General features: G+C 38.5%; 1 protein-coding gene across 6 annotated transcripts in view; it reads right to left on the reverse strand.

The window, feature by feature from the left end:
• MIGA1 (mitoguardin 1) overlaps positions 1-22,852 on the reverse strand; it is a 56,017-nt gene that overhangs the window by 22,941 nt on the left and 10,224 nt on the right. For all 6 annotated transcript variants that reach the window (XR_012160438.2, XM_073357291.2, XM_073357290.1 and 3 more), the window contains 4 exons: positions 22,496-22,632; positions 20,826-20,949; positions 19,987-20,123; positions 19,069-19,192 (listed from right to left, as the gene is read on the reverse strand). Coding sequence is in view for 5 of the 6 variants with exons in the window: in XM_073357291.2 (XP_073213392.1) it covers positions 19,069-19,192; positions 19,987-20,123; positions 20,826-20,949; positions 22,496-22,632 (522 nt within the window). In the remaining variant the exon portion in view is untranslated. The remainder of the gene's footprint in view (positions 1-19,068; positions 19,193-19,986; positions 20,124-20,825; positions 20,950-22,495; positions 22,633-22,852) is intronic.

Genomic DNA, 22,852 nt, shown 5'->3' on the forward strand with positions numbered 1-22,852 from the left:
TACACAGCAAAGTGGCTGCATGCCAGTTTTACTGGAATGGTTTACTCATCAGTTGAAATGCTACAATCCACATTATTATTTCAGTAATTGTTATAGATTTAGAATGGCAGCTCAACAAATTATGCACTAGGTATCAATAAATCAACAATATCAATATCAAACTAAATATCCGTCTTTGAGAAGACCCAAGGAAAAATAATATTAAAAGTCTGGACAAAAGCGTTGTTAGATATTGCTATACTGCATTCAGTTAGACTGATTCCAACTTTAAATCACAATTTCACTATTACACATTGTGACGGATTTCCCCCCTGGGGTGCCACTTGATGTACCGGAGTACCACTGAGCCTGCCTGTTCCACCAGCCTGGGCTCCCTCACCCTGTCCTGCTGTGCCAGCTTCCTCCAGCACACAGGCAGGTAGGGCCACACCCAGCTGCAGAAAGACAGACACAGACACTGATATCAGATGTGCATGGGAAAACTCAGCTTGGGAATTGCCCAGCACTCAAGTGCATACCCACTCTGGAGTGTAAACCCCAAATTGTTTTGCCCTGCTCAGAAAACTGTACAGCGCAAGTTCATGAAATTCGCTCCTTTCCTCAATGTGGCGGAAGATATGCACAGTTTTTTGTCCCTCAATTATGAATTGCACAAACTGGTTTATAGAAAACAAAAACAAGCTTCTTAACTACAAAGGATAGATTTTAAGTGATTATAAGGGATAGCAAACAGATCAAAGCAGATTACTGAGCAAATAAAGGAACCACACAAACTGAGCTTAATACACTAAAGAAACTGGCTACAAGTAGTAATTTCTCACCCTAAATGTTGTTTTAAGCAGGTTGTAGAGTTTCTTGTAGACAAACCCCTCTTACTTGCATCTTAGAACTCCAGATATTCCTTTCACAGGCCAGACACCTTCTTGCCTGGGTCCAGTCCTTTCTTCCCCAGATCAGTCTTAGATGTTTTCAGCAGTCATCTTGGGTGGGGATTCAGTGAAGAACCGACCTAGATTAACTCACTAACTTGCCTTAAATAGGATTTACATATGGCAGGAATCCTTTGTTTCCCACTCACTCTTACTGGAAAAAAAATAGTAGGCCAAGATGGGGCCCAATACCAGGTGACATGATCACATGACCCTGCAGTGTCAAAGCAGCATCCCAGGAAGCTTCTCAAGAAGGTGGGAGATTAGAATCTTTGAAGTCCTATTGTTCTCCTTAATGGCCCATTGACTAACCAGCCAGCCTGCTTGCATTTTGTCTGGTGGGCGTTCCCCAGGTGCAAACACTTTTACAATTGATATAGTCCATATTCCTAACTTCAGATACAAAAATGATACATGCATACAAATAGGATAATCAGTCATAACCCTTCCAATGATAACTCACATGATCAATCTTCCATAAAATACAACTCAGTTATGCCATATTCATATCACAACAATATCTCTATGAAGAATATGGGGTGTATTATCACACTCATATTAAAGCACTGATTGTCAGATACTCTAATTGTTTTTAATTGTGTGTTCTCTCTCTCTGCTAGCCTTCTTAAAGATAAGAAAACAAAACAATTACAACATCCTGGTGGATTTTCCAAGCATCAAGAAACAATCATATATTGTACTGAAAATTGGAAAGCTGGGACAGCGGAGGTTCTCAGACTCAACTGTACACCACTGGTGGCTTGCAAAGCACTTGCTGGAGGTCTACAGAAAGCAGGCTGGTAAACCGATACTGCCTCCTCCTTATTTCTAGCTCATAATTTGCATTAATACCCATCTAAAAATACATTAAATGCTTTTTTATTACTTCTCCACATAAGCAATTGCTATAGCTGTAATACGGATGTTAAAGGCAGGGCTCCATGCAGCTGTAGTTTGGCTGCAGAATTTTCCATAGAATTGACCCTTACCACAGAACTGTGTTCCATAATAGAAACTATTTTTAAACTGAAAGTTTAGATCCCTCATGGTTGTTAAGAAAACCTCTAAATCAGTGGTTCTCAACGAGGGGTATGTGTACCCCCGGGAGTACGCAGAGATGTTCCAGGAGTACATCAATTCATCTAAATATTTGCAAAGTTTTACAACAGGCTACATAAAAAATACTAGCGAAGTCAATAAAACTACAATTTCATGCAGATAATGACTTGTTTATATTGCTCTACATACTGTACACTGAAATGTAAGTATAATATTTATATTCCAATCAATTTATTTCATAATTATACGGTAAAAATGAGAAAATGTGCAATTTTTCAGAATAGCGGCTGTGACATTGTATATTTAGATTTTGTACACAAGTTGTTTTTAAGTGAGGTGAAACTTGGGGTATGCAAGACAAATCAGACTCCTGAAAGGGGTATAGTAGTCTGGAAAGGTGGAGATCCACTGCTCTAAATCAAGAGCTAATGGCAAGCCAACTCAGTATTATCTTCCAGATCTTCCTGAGTCTGCAGACAGCCAGTTACAATTGGTCTGAGAGATGTGAACTGCCACATTCACTTCAGTGAGCTGAACTCTGAAACCTCTGCTGACAACGCAAGTATTAACGTTAACCATTTCACAGCTGATCCCTTTAGCAGAAACACCTAGATAGGGCCTGATTCTCATTTACACAAAGATCTGGGTAAAGCAGTCTTTGTATAAATAAGAATCAGGCTAGGCCTGACACTAAAAAGTTAAGCCAACATAACCCCTGGTGTACATGGCACTAGGCTGACAGAAGAATCCAACTCTCAGAGAGGTGGATTTACTACAGTGACAGGAGAACCCCTCCCCTCACTGTAGTGAGTGGCGACACATACATCGTCATAGCGGTGCAGCTGCAGCACTGAAGCCATGCCACTATATCAGTGTAAGTGTAGATATAGCCTAAGGCAGCATTTCTCAAATGCAACCACCTGTGGCTACCAGAAAAGCCCCTGCCTCCTGGGCTGTGATTTGGGGGAAGGCGGGCAAACCAGTTGCCCACCTTCCAGGGCCACCAGCAGATGGGCCCTGCCCCCCTCCGGAGACACAAATGCTGGAGAGGCAGGCAGCTGGTGAATTCCCCACCTTCCCGGGGGGGGGGGGGGGGGGCGCTTTGACCACAGGGCTTCAGGCTCCATCCATGTGGCAACATGCTAAGGTTCCAGGCTCCAGCCCCAGGCTCACCACCCCCACCATTGTCCCTTGGCCCTGCTGCCTCCCTGCCCACCTCCCCATTCAGGGTTTACCGGGGCTGAATAAGTCTGCTGTGAAAAGTGATACTAACAAACATACAAATATCACTTTTCACAGCAGCAGACTTTCTAGCTAGCAAGTCTTTAAAAAAAAAAAGCAATGAAAAAAAGCAAAACAACAACAAAAAGACAAGAATATGCAAAGCACCTTATTTATGTTTCTATTCTGTTTAGGTACAGTAATGAAGAGAGACAACATTATTTTTATTACTGAGTCTGAAAAAACCCTACATAAATAAATTACAATGATTTGGACATGTATGCGTGCATATTAATTACCTTTAGTAAAAACAAAAAGTATTTTAAGAAAAATTGTCAGTGCGACCACCAGCAAGAGTTGATGGCCGCACTCTGAGGCCACCAAAAAATGTATTGCGAGAACCCCCGGAAGGCCTGCTGTATGCTTATCTCATAATCCGATAAGGTCTCCCATATCTTCTCATGCGTACCTTTACCCTGCTGCCAAAACCTCCCATTAGTCTCTGACTACTATGTAATCATGAGTCAAGATAAAAATCTTCAGCATTCTGAAAACTACAAATCTTAATCTTGACATTAAATTACATAGATTATGTCTCTCATCACAACACAGGGGCCACTGAATTGATTAAATATGAACATCTATAAACAGAAATTATTAAAAATGGTTCCTAATGTAAATGAAACAGCCAGAGAATTTTCAGCTTGCTGCACCACATTCCCACTGATTCTAGGGACTTGGCTGCAGAGTTTAGGCCTGGCTTGCTGTAGCATACGTGGGGCTCTGGTTCTGGAATTTTGAATGGAAGGGGAAACAGTCTGTGCAACTGTGAATCATGGAAGCAGTGTCACAAGCCAATCCCTCTTTTATAATGGAGTTCATGCTATGGAAAAGCTTACAAGAGAAAGTGGAGTTACAGTTAAGAAGAGTTGAAGGCAGAGATTAAAAGTTCAAACAATCTCGAACATTAGTCTTTGTTATGCACACTTTTGAACAGACTATGCTACTAGGAATAATAATTTTGCCAACTGATTTGTTTGTTTTTCAGACACTGAAGATAAAAAATTTCTAAAGCACCCAAGTCACTTAGGACCATTGAAAGTGGAACGTAGGCGTTTTTGAAAATTTTATCTTGAAAACAGTAAGTTTTTTTAAATTACTTTTAAAAAGTTGATCCCTTGGTAAATAACTGTCTACCAGACATAATATTTTAAAAATTCTACGGCCATTCGTTTTTAGGAAATATTTTTATGTCTGTCAAAATCTTTGAGACCAGTTACTAGTTTTATTAGCAACTTACATACCTTTCCTAGATGCCAAGTTATTCGACCTTTCCACAAAAATGCTATTTCTATGTGCCAGTTGATTTCCTTATTTAAAAATATGTACAAACCAACACAAACTGTAACAGCAAGACACGTTGTGGGAGTAAAAAGATTTTCGCCCCAACTTCCAGATACAGCCCATTAAAGTTATCCACACGGAGCAGATGGCACTGGCGCTTTCACCTACGGACTGTCAAGGTCACTCTCAACTTCCAGCCTTCTTTGTAGGTTGATAAAACAAAATGTTGCGGCAATACTTTGTGGGAGCCCTAAGCTTTAGTATCCTCCTTAAAGTTGTTCTGTGTGATGTTGATAGAAAGAGAAGAGTGTAGACAAAGTTGCTCTCTAGTACTCCTTGCAAGATAGTTCAGTGACAGTGGTGGTCTCTAGAGATAGTATAAGGGGTAGACTAAACAGAAGATTTTTGTGATCCTAAATATGGTATTTAGCACTCATAACACAGTGACCCAGATACTTAGAACATGATCTATCCTCCCAGACAAAGGGTAGCTCTATAGGACACATTTTGTTGTAGACACGGTTTCTCTTAATTTTTATTTAAATTCACCTTTTATATAAGCTTATAAACTTCAGTAAATGGAAGTTTCTTTGCTAATGCTGTATTACTGCATATGGTAATCTTCCTTCTCTGATGCACAGGTGCATGCAAATTGGCTGACTTACATTTATAGTAGGAACGGTAATTCTGAATTTTCTGACATGTGCATGGTTTCAACAATGTATATTTTTAAAATTTAAACTGAATGTGGAATATCAGTTTTTGTTTTAAAACACAAAAAATGCATATTCCTGTACTGTTATTTACAAAGAATGGCATAAAATTCATAGGATTATAACACCAAACCAATTCAAAGGAAAGTATTAATACTGAGTGATAGAAAATTAAGTCTTCCGGCAAGTGACACAGGTTCACTCAAAAATCAATCTTTACAAACCAAAAAAACCTGCTTATCAGATATTCCTGGCTTCCTATTGTTGCTCTTAGCCTCCAAAACTCCATCAGCTAAGAAGGTGCATAACACCTTCAATACACTACAAGAAGGGTACATTCTAAAAATTTTAGGGTACAAATTAAATTACAGCTGAAGTGTATACTGTGCAAGTGTTACAAGAACATTCGTAGATATGAGAACACGAGAAAAGAGACAGTAGCAAAATGAGAGTCTAGGAATGAACAGCTGCTTGAAGAACGTACTAACTACAGACCACATATGCTGGTAAACTAGCTCTAAGTTCTCCACTTCTTGTCAAAGTGCCCTAAAATTTAAAGTTGACTTAAAACTAGAATAAAGGCTATTGAAAATTCTAAAGAAATGGAACATGGTCTGAGTGGGTGAGTACAGAGATTTAAGCTGATGTGCTCACAGTGAAGTATATGGCTAAGCAGACTGGCTGCTGTGTTTTGTATCAGTCAGCTTTCTCATGCAAAGCTTCACACCTAGAAATGAGCTGCAATAATCAAACTCTGAACTCACAAATGCATTACCGTAACAAGATCTAATTTCAATAGAATGGGGCACTGTGTTCTAGCCAGTCACAAATGAAGTGCTCGTTACTACCATAGCTCTTTGGGCATCCAAGGTCACTTAGGAGTCCAAAAAAATCCCAAAGCTGCTTTAACTTCATTTACCTTTATCAACAATCGTAACAACTCCTCAGGGGAGTTTTAATCAAGGTGTTAAGTAAAGGTTTGGAAAAAATCAGTCCTGTTAAGCAGGAACTGGCTCTTGGTGCATTGAAGTTAAAATTTCCAAGATTCACCTATAAACTGGTTAACTTCACTTCAAAAGTCATATCTGCCTGAGAGAAGAAGTTTGTGAATCTTCAGTAGATATCCCCTAAAGATGAAGCCATGTAACAATAATCAAAAACAAGGATTTAGCACAGTTACCAACAGGATTATTTTAAGTAACAACTATTATCTACATGTATTATCTAAATTCTATTTCTCTAAGAGCACACTGATCACCAGCACAGCATCCCTTTGCAGTCCTTCAGAATCCTTAGAGAAAATCACTAGTCTCCAAGTTATATCCTCCTCACAAATGGCCCATTTAGTTGACATTAAAGTTCCAGTTGTTAGCACAAAAGAAGGGCAAGAGACTCAGATCTTGCCCCATTGACAGTTTGCTCAGCCTGGCTGTTACACCAGTTACCAAATACAGCTACATTCTTCGTGGTTTAGAGCTTAAAAAAAATCTTATGTTTGATATTTTGAATTGAAGTGTAATTACATTTTAGCTCTTGACAAATTACCAACTTCTAAAATGTATACAAATAAAAATAACCTAAAAGAAATACTACTATTTTATTTAAATATTTAACCTAAAATTAAAACCTCAAAATAAGACCAAACCACCACCATACTTTGGACCATCTCCTTGATTATTCAGAGAACCATATTCAGTAAACAAACCTGATCACACTCCCACATACATAAAAATATGAGCTTGTACCTTTTCTTTGTCTGTTACTGATTAACTTTGCTTGACGTATATAACAAGTTTTACTGAAATTGGTAATTTGTGGTCCATATACAATGAGGTCCTTTTAGGTTCTCACTTTTCCTTCAATTGTTTTGAAAATTACGTTTGTTTGTTCACACCTGCACATTATAAGTTTCCACCAATGACTCTCAATAAGGCTTCTTGCTCTTATGGTATGCTTGTGTGTAACCAATATTTATGTGATATTTTCTCTTATGCTTGCATAGTAAATTAATGTCCAGAAGTTAGTCTTGTATGTGGTTCAGTGCCATAATCTCTGAATAATAAAATTATTTATACTATACTGTCTTGACGGTAATCATGCTGAACTTTTGTGGAGAAACTCAATGGCAGAATTTAGACAATTAAACCTTTTCTTTGCCTCCTGCACAATTTTAAATGTAAGAAAAAGAGCGAGTAGTGGAGCTATTAAAAATGTTCTTCGAACAACAGCATTTTACTAATTTGTTGAGTTCAGGCAACACAGTAAATGTTTTGCACTTGTTTGTTTAGTGCCTTTAACGTTCCACTTTTCTACTCTACCATCACACAATCAAACTTGGAATTTAAAACTGGTAAACCCAAATTAAGCTGTACTAAACCTCTAAGTTAGTTGCTGTCTGACATATTCTTGCACTTCCCAAGAGGAAGTCCATCATAAAATAACTTCAACTCACATCTGAAGAAGTGAGCTGTAGCTCATGAAAGCTTATGCTCTAATAAATTGGTTAGTCTCTAAGGTGCCACAAGTCCTCCTTTTCTTAACCTGAGTTGCTTCCCAATACCATTGAGTGAATTCTTAGTCCTGCTTTCAAATTGCCAGCAAGTTTTTATTTCATAAAAGATCCTGTTCCCTTCACAAGCTTTAAGTCACATTTAAAACATTTATGTAGGCAGACAATGTCCATGTGCTGCTTTTTTCCTCTGCTAGGCACTGAAGCCAACAATCAGGGGATCTTGTCTGATTTTAGACTAATGTTCTTAAATCCCAATCCAAAAATTCCAGTACATCTACTGAAGAATTTGACTGGCTTTTGGCCATCCCATTTGTTTTGAAGCCTAATAATTCATGTATCATTTGGCTTCTATACTTAAATTTAATTTGATTAAAGAAAGCAGAGATTTGGCATCTGAGGTTGTCTAATTCCTTCACAGTTAATTCAAACAGACTGTCAACATAGCTTATTCTCGTTTCTTCCTTCCCACTCTGCATAGCCTAGAAATCATTAAATCTATTTTGGCCACAGCAATCTACTTTAGATTCCAGGAATACTTTTTTTAAAAAAATCTAGGCTGTCGATTGGGAATTTTATAACAGAGTGCCATGATAACTTCCAGATACCTCAGTCGTCTGATTCAGATGTCACTGCCTTTTCTTAGCTGTTCTTTTCATATTTAAAAACAGGCTTTGGAATCCAGTCCCTCCTCTACTTTTGTGCAGAGCTGTTTTGCAGCAATTATGAAACGATCTGTCCACTCAAATTCAGTCTTATAGCACATTAATTAACATATTCAGATACAGAGCTCACAAAAAAACCAATCACTTCAATCTCTGTAGTCACGCGATTACAGACATGAAAGTTGATATTTTACAACAAAAAAAACTTCAAATCCAGACTCCAGCGAGAAACTGCTGAATTGGAATTCATTTGCAAATTGGATACAATTCACTTAGGCTTGAATAGAGACTGGAAGTAGCTTAGTCATTATGCAAGGTAGCCTATTTCCCCTTGTTTTTTCCTACCCCCCCCCCCCCCCCGACGTTCTTGTTAAACCCTGGATTTGTGCTGGAAATGGCCCACCTTGATCATCATATACAATGTAAGGAGAGTGGTCAATTTGGATAAGCTATTACCAGCAGGAGAGTGAGTTTGTGTGTGTGTGTGTGTGTGTGTGTGTCGGGGGGAGGTTTGAGAAAACCTGGATTTGTGCTGGAAATGGCCCACCTTGATTATCATACACATTGTAAGGAGAGTGATCACTTTAGATAAGCTATTACCAGCAGGAGAGTGGAGTGGGAGGAGGTATTTTTTCATGCTTTGTGTGTATATAATAAGATCTTCTACACTTTCCACAGTATGCATCTGATGAAGTGAGCTGTAGCTCACGAAAGCTTATGCTCAAATAAATTGGTTAGTCTCTAAGGTGCCACAAGTACTCCTTTTCTTTTTGCAAATACAGACTAACACGGCTGTTACTCTGAAACCTAAAAAAACCAAACACATTTTTGGAAGGGAAGAGGGAGGAAGATTAATTACAGGGCTTCCACTCAGAGAAACTTTTAATTTCCCCTCTAAGGTTAACTCCCCATCCTCCTCCAGTTTCCAGTCTCACTCACCCACAAGGGAAGCCCAAAGAACATCTACAGAGATTTTAGGTAGTGCATCCTTCTCACTAGGCTTGAAGTTCAAAGGTCTTCTCATCTCTAAGGCAAGGTACTTAAGCATGCAATGGGACTATTCATGTGATTAAAGTTATGCACTTGCGTAAGTACCCTACTGAATCAGGGTATTAATCTGCGCTACCTATTGTTCCTCTGTTAAGCAGCTCTCTGCCACCTTCCTGGATCTCTGCTGTGCTGCCCCAGGTAGATAAGCAGACAACGAGGGGAAATTAGTAACAGGGAGGCATAATAATGACAAGAACCTGCTAGTAATTACTCAGTACTTTGAAAGCTTTTTTAAAACAATGTCCGGGGATTTTTATCTTTTGAAAAAGGAAGAGAGGTAAATTAACATTCAAGAATGTTAAACTCATTGCTGGAGACTACAAGAGCACAGCCCCACACAATATGCTCACTCATTGAGGCACGGGCTCCTGCCAGCGATGTGCTAGCAATATTTTAAATGAAGGGTTTTTGCAAAAGCTTCTCTCCTTAGCCAGTGCTAAATCTTATATCACAGTGGCATACAGGCTTCCTGAGGTAAGTAGTAAGGGCCAAGGGAATATATTTTGGTTTATTTCCCATTTAAAGAAAGATACACTGTCCAGCATAACCAAGAGGGGAGATTACATCATCACTTGGCAAACAAATCTATTTTAAGCATATGTGCTGGCACGTATACTCAGTTCTGAAAAATATATTATGTTTATAGCTTCAGCAAAGTCTGACTTCATGGAGCATGTACTTTAAGAATCTAATTCAGCAAAGCTCATGGTTAACTTTAAAACACGTGACTTAAACACGCTCAAGTGGTTTGCTGAATTGGGGCCTGAATGCATTCTACTTTCTCACAAGAATAATAGGGAGTGAGGCAAGCCTCTCCAACACATGTATTGAAGGAAGGAGGGTTCTTTCTCCAGGACCCTACTTCATTCAATCTACACTTGTGCACTGAATGACAGGGTTAAAAAAAAATTGCCCCAGCAAAAATTCCTGTCATCTTAATTAAGCAAGCATACAGGGCTACAACAATGCTGGGAAATTTTTATTAACCTATTAAACAAATGAATGCACAGGCAAAAAGTACATGAAATAATTTGCACTTTGATCAAATCAAAAGGGATTAATCCCAGGCCACTGAAACAGACATATCCGAGCCAAAAACATTCTTCTTACATGCAATAAATAGCTAAATATTTTGCACCCAAAAAAAAAAAAAAAAAGTTTAATGACAGATTTTACCCCCTCTGTTGTCTTTATTCTTAACATACAACATGTTTTTATTCTGACTTTCCAGAATGACAAATTCACCTGAGCAGAGATCAGAAAAGCCTAAAAGTGAAAGTTTGAGAAAGAGGCCCTTAAGCAAGCTCAACTATACATGCAATTATGCATGTCAGAGAATGAATATATATATTTTATTATTTATATTTTAAATCAAAATGTTTGCATCATACTGCTGCTAACTACACACCTGTTGCTATAGTCTGACAGGGGTGCTGTATAAAGAACTGTGGGTAGGCGCTTCAGTGGGCATCAATTGTTGTAGAGTGTCCTATATGGAGGCATTGCCCTGGCTTAGGTAAGCTTGGCTGGCCACTGCATCGACACTGACTAGTTCAGAAATTAACTGTACCAGAAGGATTTAACTAATGTTAAGCTCTGAAACACTTCAGTCCTTTAGTGTAGACTGGACGTAAATGGAAAATCTGGTTTCAATAATACATGTAAAATAAATAGAAGTGGCTAGACCATGCCAGCTATTGGGAACAACAACAAAAAAAGTTATTGCAGAAATTTAGTATGTTTGCCATGAAAAAAGTTAACATTTTTCACTCAAGTGATTCCACTTCAAAATGTGCTACTGACAAAAGTTGTATTTAATTTTAATACCAACGTGCAGTCCTGCACTAGCCAGTGGATTGCTTTGAAAGAATGTTAGTCATCACACGTCAATAGCTTTATGCAATACTTACAATATTCCATTCTGGTATTATTTTTAAAAAGGCAGAGGAACAAAATAAAATGGAGGTGTAATGTATCCTGATGTCTGCAAGGTTAATTTGCCAAAGTATCACTTCAGAAACAACCTTTCCTAATTTTATCTTTCAAAGCCACATATTCTAAATTGACATTTTATTTCAGCTTTTCAGGCAAAGCTTACTGAAAAAAACATTTCAATGATAGATATGGGCCAAAATTTGCTTCTGATAATCAGTTTATATAACCTCATGCTGTGCAACTCCAGCCAGAAAAAATAATATTTGTCTCACAGGAAAACTTGTTATTTGTCTGGTATAGTTCCTCCTGCCATTAGTAAAGATATACTACAAGTATATGTAAACACATACAAATTATGAAGTATATGTAGATCTTTAAAAATAGAAGGAGGAACTTGTAAACTAAAACTAAATTTTAACTTGCTACAACATGCTGCACAAATACTTTAGGGAAATCTACAGGCAAAAGTAACTTTTTTTCTTTAAGTTGCTTCCACTTCCTCCCTAACCCATTTTTAAGGAGTGCTCAAGAATTGCTATTTTGTCAGGCTGTCAAACAATTAAATTAATTGTGAAATTAAAAAAAGCAATTGTAGTTTTAATTGCACTATTAAACAATAGAATACCATTTATATAGATATTTTTGGATGTTTTCTACATTTGAAAATATATTGATTTCAATTACAACACAGAATACAAAGCATACAGTGCTCACTTCATATTATTTTTGATTACAAGTATTCGCACTGTAAAAAAATAAAAAATAGTATTTTTAAATTTTTTAAAAATTCAATTCACCTCATACAAGTACTGTAGTGCAATCTCTACCATGAAAGTAAAACTTACAGATGTAGAATTATTTTTTACGTAACTGCACTCAAAAATAAAATATAAAACTTTAGAGCGTACAAGTCCACTCAGTCCAACTTCTTGTTCAGCCAATCGCTAAGACAAACAAGTTTGTTTACATTTACGTGAGAGAATGCTACTCACTTCTTATTTACAATGTCGCCTGAAAGTGAGAACAGGTGTTTGCATGGCACTGTTGTAGCTGGCGTTGTAAGATATTTACGTGACACATGTGCTAAACATTTGTATGACCTTTCATGCTTCGATCCCCATTCCAGAGGACATGCTTCCACGCTGATGATGGGTTCTGCTTAATAACAATCCAAAGCAGTGTGGACTGAGGCATGTTAATTATCTGAGTCAGATGTCACCAACAGAAGGTTGATTTTCTTTTTTGGGGTTCAGGTTCTGTAGTTTCCAAATTGGAGCATTGCTCTTTTCAGACTTCTGACAGCATGTTCCATACTTCATCCCTCTCAGATTTTAGAAGAGGCTTCAGATTCTTAAACCTTTGGTGGAGTACTGTAGCTATCTTTAGAAATCTCACATTGGTACCTTCTTTGCATTTTGTCAAATCTGCAGTGAAAGTGTTCTTAAATTGAACAACATATGCTGGGTCGTCATCCAAGACTGCCATAACACAAAATATATGGCAGAATGTAGCAAAGACCACAAAACAGGAGACATACTATTCTCCTCCAAGGAGTTCAGTCACAAATTTAATAACGCTTAAAAAAACCAAACCAAAAAAACCCGAGCATCATCGCCATGGAAGCACGTCCTCTGAAATGGTGGCCAAAACATGAAGGGGCATACAAGGGTTTAGCATACCTGGCACGTAAATACCTTGCACTGCTGTAGCTGGCATTTCCATGTTAATACTTGTTCTCACTTTCAGTTGACATTGTAAATAAGAAGTGGGCAGCATTATCTCCTGTGAATGTAAACAAACTTGTTTTAGTGATTGGCTGAAAAAGAAGTAGGACTGAGTGAACTTGTAGGTGCTGAAGTTTTACATGGTTCTATTTTTGAGTGCAGTTATGTAAAAAAAAAAGAATCTACATTTGTAAGTTACACTTTCATGATAAAGAGATTGCACTACAATAGTTGTCTGAGGTGAACTGAAAAAATACTATTTCTTTTGTTTATCTTTTTAACAGTCAAAAATTTGTAATCAATATTAAGTGAGCACTGTACACCTTGTATTCTGTGTTGTAATTGAAATCAATATATTTGAAAATGTAGAAAGCATCCAAAAATATTTATATTAAATTAACTCAATTAAAAAAAATCAAAATCAGTTTTAATCACACTGTTAAACAATAGACTACCAACTTAAATTTGTTTTGAGTTAATAGCTTGAGTTAACTGCAATTGACAGCCCTACTATTTAGATTTAATTCTTATGACAAATACATTCTAAAAGCACCAACAATGTATCAAGCACTGAAGGATTATGAGAAAATTTACAAATTGTACATAATCTTTTTCCCCTATACAAAAACATACAGGAATAATAGATTAAAAAAGGTAAAATTATTTACATAAATTACTATGTAATGGTCAATGCTGCTAAGTAGTAATGACAAGAATTAGAAGAGGTTACTAGGCAGGAATAGTTTAAATCAGGGGTTCTTAAACTTCATTGCATCACGACTCCTTTCTGACAAGAAAAATTACTACACGAACCCAGGATGGGGGACTGAAGCCTGAGCCTCACCACCCCACATGGGGGCAAAAGCCAAAAAGCCCCCCGCCCAGGGTGGGGAGCCAAAGCAGAAGCCCAAGGGCATCAGCCCCAGGTGAGGGGGCCTGAAACTTGAGCCCCACCACTCAGGGCTGATGCCCTTGGGATTCAGCCCCGAGGAGTGGGGCTTGGACTTTGGCCCCAGGCCCAAGCAAGTTTTATGCCAGCCCTAGTGTCCCCATTAAAATGGGGTTGCGACACACAGTTTGAAATCTGCTGCTTTAAATTATTCCATACAAGGTTCCATATTTTACATTCACATCAGGGAAGATTCACACATCACATTCTTAACACTTTACAGGAAGATTGTGCATTTAAGGTCTGATCTGACTCCCACGGACCTCTACGGTAGGCAGATCAGGCCCTTTGTCCTGGCTTGGGGCAGTTTTTATAGTAAGGCTGCAAGTATAAAACCAAATGGAAGTTAAGTGCACCCACAGATTTCTCTCACACGGTTTAGAAAGGTCAGATTCCCTGACAAGGGAGAAGACAGGAATTAGTATCTGTCAAAGAGACATCAACCTTCTCCATTCTGTTCTACCCCTCCCTGACCCTTCTCAAAAAAGCCACAACAAAAAATTAACATGAGAAAATTTGATCTAATTATCATTTCATTCTATTTAATGTTTGAATATCAGACTATACTTAAAAATATTCACATGCATTACAGTGACTAGCCATATCCAACATCAAAATAAGTTACATCAGATAATGAATTTGTTCATAGTCTTCTACATATAAAGAAAATCTTGAACAAAAGTATTTGCCACTATAAATCCTTGCAGATTACTCCACAAGAAATGCCATAATTTTTCTGAGACGATGTCTTTCAGTTTGACTGGAGAGAGACTGAAACATTCTTCCCAAGTTAAAACTGGCTGTTCAGACCATGAATTTAAGATACCAACAAAAAAGTCATAGCAACAACATGGCTAGCAGGCCCTACCTATCAAAATGCTTTATTCGTTGTATTCCCACTCAAGCTGCCCTTATAAATAAAATGCATAGTAAATTGCATCAGGCAACTGATAAGCTCTCCCTCAAGGGAGCTACAGAATGAACATTTGAAAAGAATGCAATTACTTGGAACAGACTCTTAGTAAACAAGCAATGCATTTGACAAACAATGGAACATCAATTTTTAAAAAGTCTGTCTTAGAAATGAAGTCTTTTAAATGTGTAATCACAGCTATAATTAAACAGATTACAAAATATCATATTTACAAAGTAGTAATTTTCTAAGGACTGAGTGATCAATGTTTAAAACTTGAGTTTACAGGAAAGAAGTTACAAGTAAACTGACAACAGCTGATATGCATGAGAACCTTGTGCCAATGGAAATTTATATGACTGTGGTTTCAGTCCTCAAAATGTAACGTCCATACCCCTTTCTCCTTTATGAGTTACGGTAACAGGTGTAAAGAAACATGCCAGAAAGCTAACTTTGATCTAAATTTAAACTCCCATGTTACTAAGAGCTATATTTAGTGGTTATAGAATATCAGCAGGATTAACAGATGAAAAGTACTGCCCCCTGGTGACATTCAAAGTTGAAGCTAACAAACATAAGATTTGTTTTGCATTAAGTAATTGGCAATTACCCATTTTAGATCAGGGGGCCTGTGTGTCAGGGACATATCTTTGTCCATCCCTCTGAAAATCCCCCTCCCCCCAAGTTTGGCAAAGTTATAAGTCTTTGAAATAACTGCAGTTCACACATGATCAGACTTAATAGTGTTGACAGAGAAAATCTCTTAAGGTTCCATCCACACAGCAAGCTTCAGCTCATGGCGGAGCAGGATTTTCCCTGCAATGGCAGCTCTGAGCTGTTGAGGGCTGGGCCAGGTCTGGGTCCTGAGAACAGGGGGACAGCATTTCCTGTACTTTTTGTGCCCCTTAGCTGATGCCCAGGAAGGAGAGACAAAGCTGCTGGATTCAAATGCAAAGCGGACAAGAGACAGGGTTTTTTTTTTTTTGGAGGGAAGAGAAGGGAAAAGGAAAGGGGGAGTGGGACTGGTTGGGTATTAGACTGGGAACTGGGTAGGAGGAGACATATGAGGAGAAGCCAGGATACAGGCGAAGAACTGATAAATGGCTGGGTAAAGAGAACAGGAAACCTGATTTGACTAGGAGCCCAGGGACCGAAACAAGAACTATGCTCCAATGGAGATGGAGAACGGGAAATGAGAAAGGGGGAAGATGGGATGACACTGAGACAAGAAGCCTAAGGAGCCCAAAGTGAAATGGCTTGGTGAAGAGAATGGCAATAAGACAGGTTGGAAGGGACAGGGAAGAAGACTCTGTGCCTAGTACAGTACATTCCCCTTCAGAGCCTTGAATGGAACCTAAAATTTCCCGAGTCTCACTATTCCTTTGTCAGCAAACATCTGTGAAAAGTCTCTGGCAAAGGCTCTCTCTCATCCCCATCTAGTACCAGGCTACCCAAGGATAACAGCTTATTAGTTACTGTAACAGCTCAAGTGGCAGAGGTCTGTATGTTGGATCTAAAGGATCGGCCCTGCTACGTGACAAAATAAGTTTTTTCAGTTGGCTTTTTAGAAAACCTAGGAAACTGTGTACACACAAAAAAAGTATGTTAAGAATGCTAAGGTTGCAAAGTCAAACACTCAAATATTAGGAAATGCCAGAATTTAGGTTGCCAGTGCAACCTCAGTCTCGCCCTCTTGTGCACTTGCATTATGATACAGTCTTTAATTATATGATCACATACTACTTTTTCCTCCACAAGACCTCTGCCTCATTCACTGCACAGGACGGACCTGCTTTGGGGATAAATCAGGGTTGCAGATGCAAGGATGCTGCTGTCTGTGAGACTCCTGCTTCATTTGTTACAGAAATTGGAAGGTGTATAGTGAATGAGGCAGGGGACTGAAGGAAGAAAAAGGACAGTCTCTCACATAAGACAGCTTAATGCTACTCTGGAGAAATGGATTCTATCCTTGCCCCAGCATAGAGTTCCTACATGATGCCAGGCATGTCACAAACTTTTCACAGGCTTTTCACTAACTGTATGTTCTTCATTTTCTGGGTGTCTGACTTGGGACCCTGGGGTCTAATTTGCAGAAACACTCGGCTCTTGCAGCTGAAGTCATGCCTAAATATATAAAGTGCTTTACAACCTTAAGTACTTTTGAAATGTCTCAAATTGGGCTACAAATGTAGTGGATACTTTTGACCATAACCTCTGTGCCTCAAAGCTCCATCTGTAATACGGGGATAATACTATCCCCTCACCTCGTAGGGGTATTGTGAAGATTAATTAGTATTTGTGAAGCACTCAGATATTACAATGATGAGTACCATAGAAGAGGAAATTAATAATACTGCTTTTAGAACAGGGTTTGAATAATGGGACTAAATGAATTCTGGGGCCACACACTGAACTATGAAGGTAACAAAATACCGAATAGGTTTCAGAGTAACAGCCGTGTTAGTCTGTATTCGCAAAAAGAAAAGGAGTACTTGTGGCACCTTAGAGACTAACCAATTTATTTGAGCATGAGCTTTCGTGAGCTACAGCTCACTTCATCGGATGCATACCGTGGAAACTGCAGCAGACTTTACATACCGAATAGCTGCTCATTGAGCACCATCCATTCTGTGCACTGAATGAGGCAGGGGATTTGTGGAAAAATAGAATATGGGCTCACGTAATTAAAGATTTATCATAGGGCATACCCACAACAGGGACAAATTAAGGTTCCAAAGACAACCTTAATTCTGCCATTTCCTAATTTATGAGTGCTTGACTTTGCAACCTTAATAATGTTCTTTTAACCTATTTTTTGTGTGTGTAACTCTCTCTCACACCCCGCCCCCCCGCAGACCCCATCCAGGAGACTGTATGCCAATTTGCAGCCTAGACTGAATTTTTATAGCCTTTCCTACCTCCTGGGGAAGAGCACCCAGTCATGGCTGCTACATGAGGCAGGCAGAGCTCTTCCTCTCAGGAGCTGACACAAAATTTTGGGAAAAGAGGGGAAAGCAGCAGCAGTCAGTACCTTTTTCACAAGGAGAGAGGGCAACAGCAGAGCTGCTAAGCTTATTCTGCGAACTCCTCCCCTTCTTGTGAAAAACAGGTCAGTCTGCTCTCTGCTTTGCTTTCCTTTCGTCCCATCTTTTTTGCTCCAACATTAAGCCTAGGAAGGAGAAGAGATGATGGAACCTTAAAATTGTTTGCAAAGTTGTTGTAGGTGTTGTGCACACACTGGAGGTGGGCAGGGGAGTTAACCCCCCCATATCTGATTTTAAATCTTTTTCAGATCTGATCATTTTTGAAATTAACACTAATGCATGTGCAGGAGAGGAAAGGAAAAGGAACAGGACAGAAAGTGACGAGCAAGAGTGTGGGATTAACTTTTCCCCTTAAAGAAAAGACAGCTAAAATAGAAACACTCCTAATATTACTCCAGTTCTTGTAGTTACCACAGGGTTGTTATGTGATCACAAATGGAAGGGGAGGTGATTCAGAAGACAATTTCATGGAATTTATTAGGGATTCAGGACAAATTTGTGTGTGGATAATTGCAAAATTTCATCTCTTTCATTTTTTGTAGGTCTACGCCATGATTATTTTCTTGCAATCCTTGAACTCCCCCAGTTCTACATAATATTTCAGGAATTATTGTTAGAGTTCAGAAAGTTCAGAGAACCCTTATCACCCCATTATAAGTATCATCTTAACTAGCCAATTTAAATAGACTCAGACTTTAAGGTCTATGTATTCTTCTTCTACAAATATTACTATAACATATTTTTAGGTTCAGAAATCCTGGAACATTGAGAAATATAAATATACCAGAAAAATACTCTTCCTGAGACCATTTATAAAGATGGGTAAAGTTTGGAGATTGAGCCAAGTGACATGCAATTATACTAAGCCAGATAATGGGGTAAAACTGAATTATGTAGAGATGATGGTCCATTTACTGTTCAGTATATTTCTGTTTATTGGGTCTTTGGTGTTTTTTTTACCATCTGGTTGACCATGTTAAGAATGATAAAAGTATAAAGATAGAAGAACTCACCAATATCATTTGCTAGGGAAGAAGGATCAGATGCCCCAAGGGTTGCCTCAAATTCCTCCTGAAGACGATAAGCTCTTTGAAGCAGGGATTCAAGCTTATGAATGAATTCAGCACTAATGATATCCTGCAAGCAAAATTAAATTATACTGTACTTAACAGAAAATCACATCTCTAAACTACTTCTTTTCAAAACTCTAAAAATATTAAGCCTTCAAAGAGTTCACAGTACCCCATTAACTACGCAGTAAAAAAGTTCAGACATTATCAAAGAGCTCAGGCATCCAAAATACTTGCTCTACTGGGTACAGATACACCTTATTAGGTATAAGTAAAATAAAACCAGCATTTAAAACAAAAATCTTTGTAAGATGAGTGAAATCATCATTCCTGATATTTACTGCACTAGTGATGATGAACGCCATGGTGTCTGAAATATGTGTGCATGCTTTACTATCAGGCATTTTAGGACAGAATTTTATGGGCAAGGGGAACAAAGTTTAATTTCATTACATTGTGCATGTTCACCAATTAGTTCTGCCTCCCAGGAGCCATTTGTACTGAGTTCCTATCCCATCTCAGAGTTTTTCTTTTAACTTCGGGAGGAAGTGACAAATGGGTGCGCTGCAGAGAACTGGTTCAGGGACCGCCAATGGACCTCTGATTGTGTGGTGGTTTGATAATATCCTCCAGGAGGAATGCTAATGGAGCAACAATTGCCTATATGGCTAAAAACAGGCTAATGCTAGGGGGAAAAGGGTGAGGTGGAGGGAAGAAAAAAAAGAAAAAGTGCTCCAACTGCAGGTATTCAGAAGAAGTTTCAGCAGCTGCAGTAGAAGCTAAGCTCTGTTACTCAAATATTTTCAGTCATTTGGCTATGCTACAACTATATACTAATATGAGAGAGTATGTAATACTCACTTCTACACTCTCTTCTGCAATGGCATCTCCTGCTCCTAGTTTGATGGAACTACAATTTGCTTCATCTTCAGCCTGTCTGCTACGGAAAGTCAGTGCCTGCTCCCATCGACGTAGTGCCTCTTCAAAAAGCTCCATACCTTCAGTAGATCATGAACACTTCCATTACATCAACAGAAATCCTCTGCATTCTTTTATGTGTCACTGTCCACAACTAACCACACACAAAGTAAGATTATAGTACATGTGGATATATTGTTTTAATTAAATTACTAGCAATTCCAACGTTATTTCCTTAAGTTCATGACAAGAGGTAATTTATGATTAAAGCAAAGGAGTTCAGTAAGAATCTCTCCCCTACTTACAGAATTTTATATTAACTACCAATCTGTTAATGTAACGAACATATATTGTCAACTTTTCATCTTTTAAAAAAATTGCATGTGTCATAACAGGGAAAGATTTCCTTTTCTAAATTCATTAAAATTAATGTTGGGTGAAATTTTTTGGCTGAACTTTTTTAAGCCAAAAAAAAAAAAAAATGCAGATTTGGTGAGGCTGAAATATTTCATGAATGTGCATTCTTCTTGCCAAACTATGTCAACAATCTGTTTATCGGCTTTAGGTAAAATAAGAATTCATGGATATCTGTATATTGGAGGTATTTTGTCTAGCATAAGTAAAAAGATCAAGTTTTTAGGCGGCCTTGGTAGCATATCATGATAATACTATGAAGGAGTCACTTTATTATAAATCAGGGTAATCTGTTCAAATTTTAAAGCATCTGAAAGCAGCTGGCAAAAACATAGTACTGCACCATACCACATATTATTATAACCTACCCATCAAATATAAATTTTCAGGTGTGGTCACTGGAATATTGACAAGCTTAATATCTTCATCTGCTTTGTCCCAGGAACTGGAATTGGCACAAGCACAACTATGGGAAGAGGTGACACTTTGGACCTAAAAAAGTGAGGTGCATTGTTAAACAAAGGGTACTTTAATAACAATTATTTCCTGGTGCAGTGCACTAAATAGCCCTGATTACAACTAGTTACTGTAACAGATTACATTTCAAAAAATATAACCAAGTATTGGCTCTTTTCAGGCCAAGAGTAATGTTAATTGCTTTTCATGACACCACACTCAAGTATTAACAACGATATAATGGAAGCGTTAATGTTCAGTCTCACTGGGAAATTCAAATTCATGATAAAAATTCATCAGTAATAATTACTATAACAAGAATATAATCAGCAATTTGTAATGGTTAGGTTTCAAAACTAAGTTTGACACCTGATTGTAAAACCATATGAAAAACAAGTTTAAAAAAATAAATCTTGCTCTCTAGCCTTGTGTTTTATTGGATATTTTACAGCTTCATCAGGCACTATACAGTGAAAAAAATTCCACTCTGATCTTTCTTTACCACCTAGAAGAAATGTGATCTCCAGGTACACTCGTTCTAGGGCATGGAATCTTGAGCGGTGGTTGAGGCCCTAGTACTAGATAACAGCAGGGTGCCACCTGATGGCTCCAGACAGGTGAAAGGGTAGCGGGAAGGTGCAGGATCCAAACAGGGCCTCATGGAGAGCTCCATAACTTGTCCCCGGAACCTGAACTAACAAGATTCCCTTTGTGTACCAGGCCAAGTGCAGCAGATGCTGCACTTCGAGGGGACATGAGGTTCCCCGAAGTCTTACAGGAAGCTCTCTCACGGGGTTGCTCACAGCGAGGACCCGGGGGGGGGGGCAGGCAGGCAAGGCTTAATGCCTGGATCTTTGGGCATAATAGATGCCCAAAATGATGGGGGAACAAAGGATGGGGAACCCTCTTCCCCCCCTGCCCCGATTCCCAACTGACTAACACTAAAAAAATAAAAACTATTTACAATATTTACAGATTCAGCAGCAGAATGCTGAAGAGTAGAAAATGGACACAGGAGTTTCCATCCCAATGAGTCCCAGACAGCAAGCAGCAGAAAAGGAATTGGAAAGGTGGTCAGTCTGCGCTACCCTTTATGTCTTCATTCAGAAGCACAAGGAGGTGCAGGGTGCAGACCAGCTGACATTGCTATTAAAGAATTTCTGGTCCCGGGGGCATGCACACCCACAGTGAATACCCATAGAGATCAGCACTCAGAGAAGAACAAGTCCTCTTCTCACTGCCCCGAGCTACCCAACACCAGGTCTGTATGACCTCCTCTGAGCTGTGCTAGCACAAAAAAAGTAAAAGACATGTCCAGAGGGAGATATACACAGTAAATGGAGGATTTATGAGAGCTCCTCCTCCACCTTCAAAGCTGTTCTAATGTGGAACTTACCTTGCTCCTACGTAAAAGATAAGCTAACCTTCACCATGCATGCGTCTTGCTGGCTGTGCAGCCCATACAGCCAGACAATTTCAGCTCAAGAGAATTGTGTGCATTCACTGTAGGCAGTGAAAATTAAAGTTCAGCAGTTTATTCAGTTTAGTGTATAACATATCCTTAAGAATAGCTAATACTTACCGAAGCCAAACTTTGTACTGAACCAGAATATTTACTGAAAAGTCCTCCATTTGCATAAACACAAGACTGAGATCCTTTTTCTTTGGCTGAATTCAAAGAAAGAGTCAAGTTTTGTCTGCTACTGGAACAACTGGAACCTAATAAACAGAGAGACTAATGTTAAAAGCTTCTGCAACCAGAAACATTTATTATATCAGCAAGTGTTCAGCCCTGAATTTTATCTAAATATTCACTGTGTCACATAAGAACTTTAATGACTAATCTTATCTTCCCACTTTGATGTTTATATATAAAAGTATCAAAATACCTGCAAGAATGAGCACATTATTAAAACAATTTGTTCTAAAAGATATCAAA

The sequence above is a fragment of the Lepidochelys kempii genome, chromosome 8 (assembly GCF_965140285.1).
Source record: "Lepidochelys kempii isolate rLepKem1 chromosome 8, rLepKem1.hap1, whole genome shotgun sequence".
NCBI lineage: Eukaryota > Metazoa > Chordata > Testudines > Cheloniidae > Lepidochelys > Lepidochelys kempii.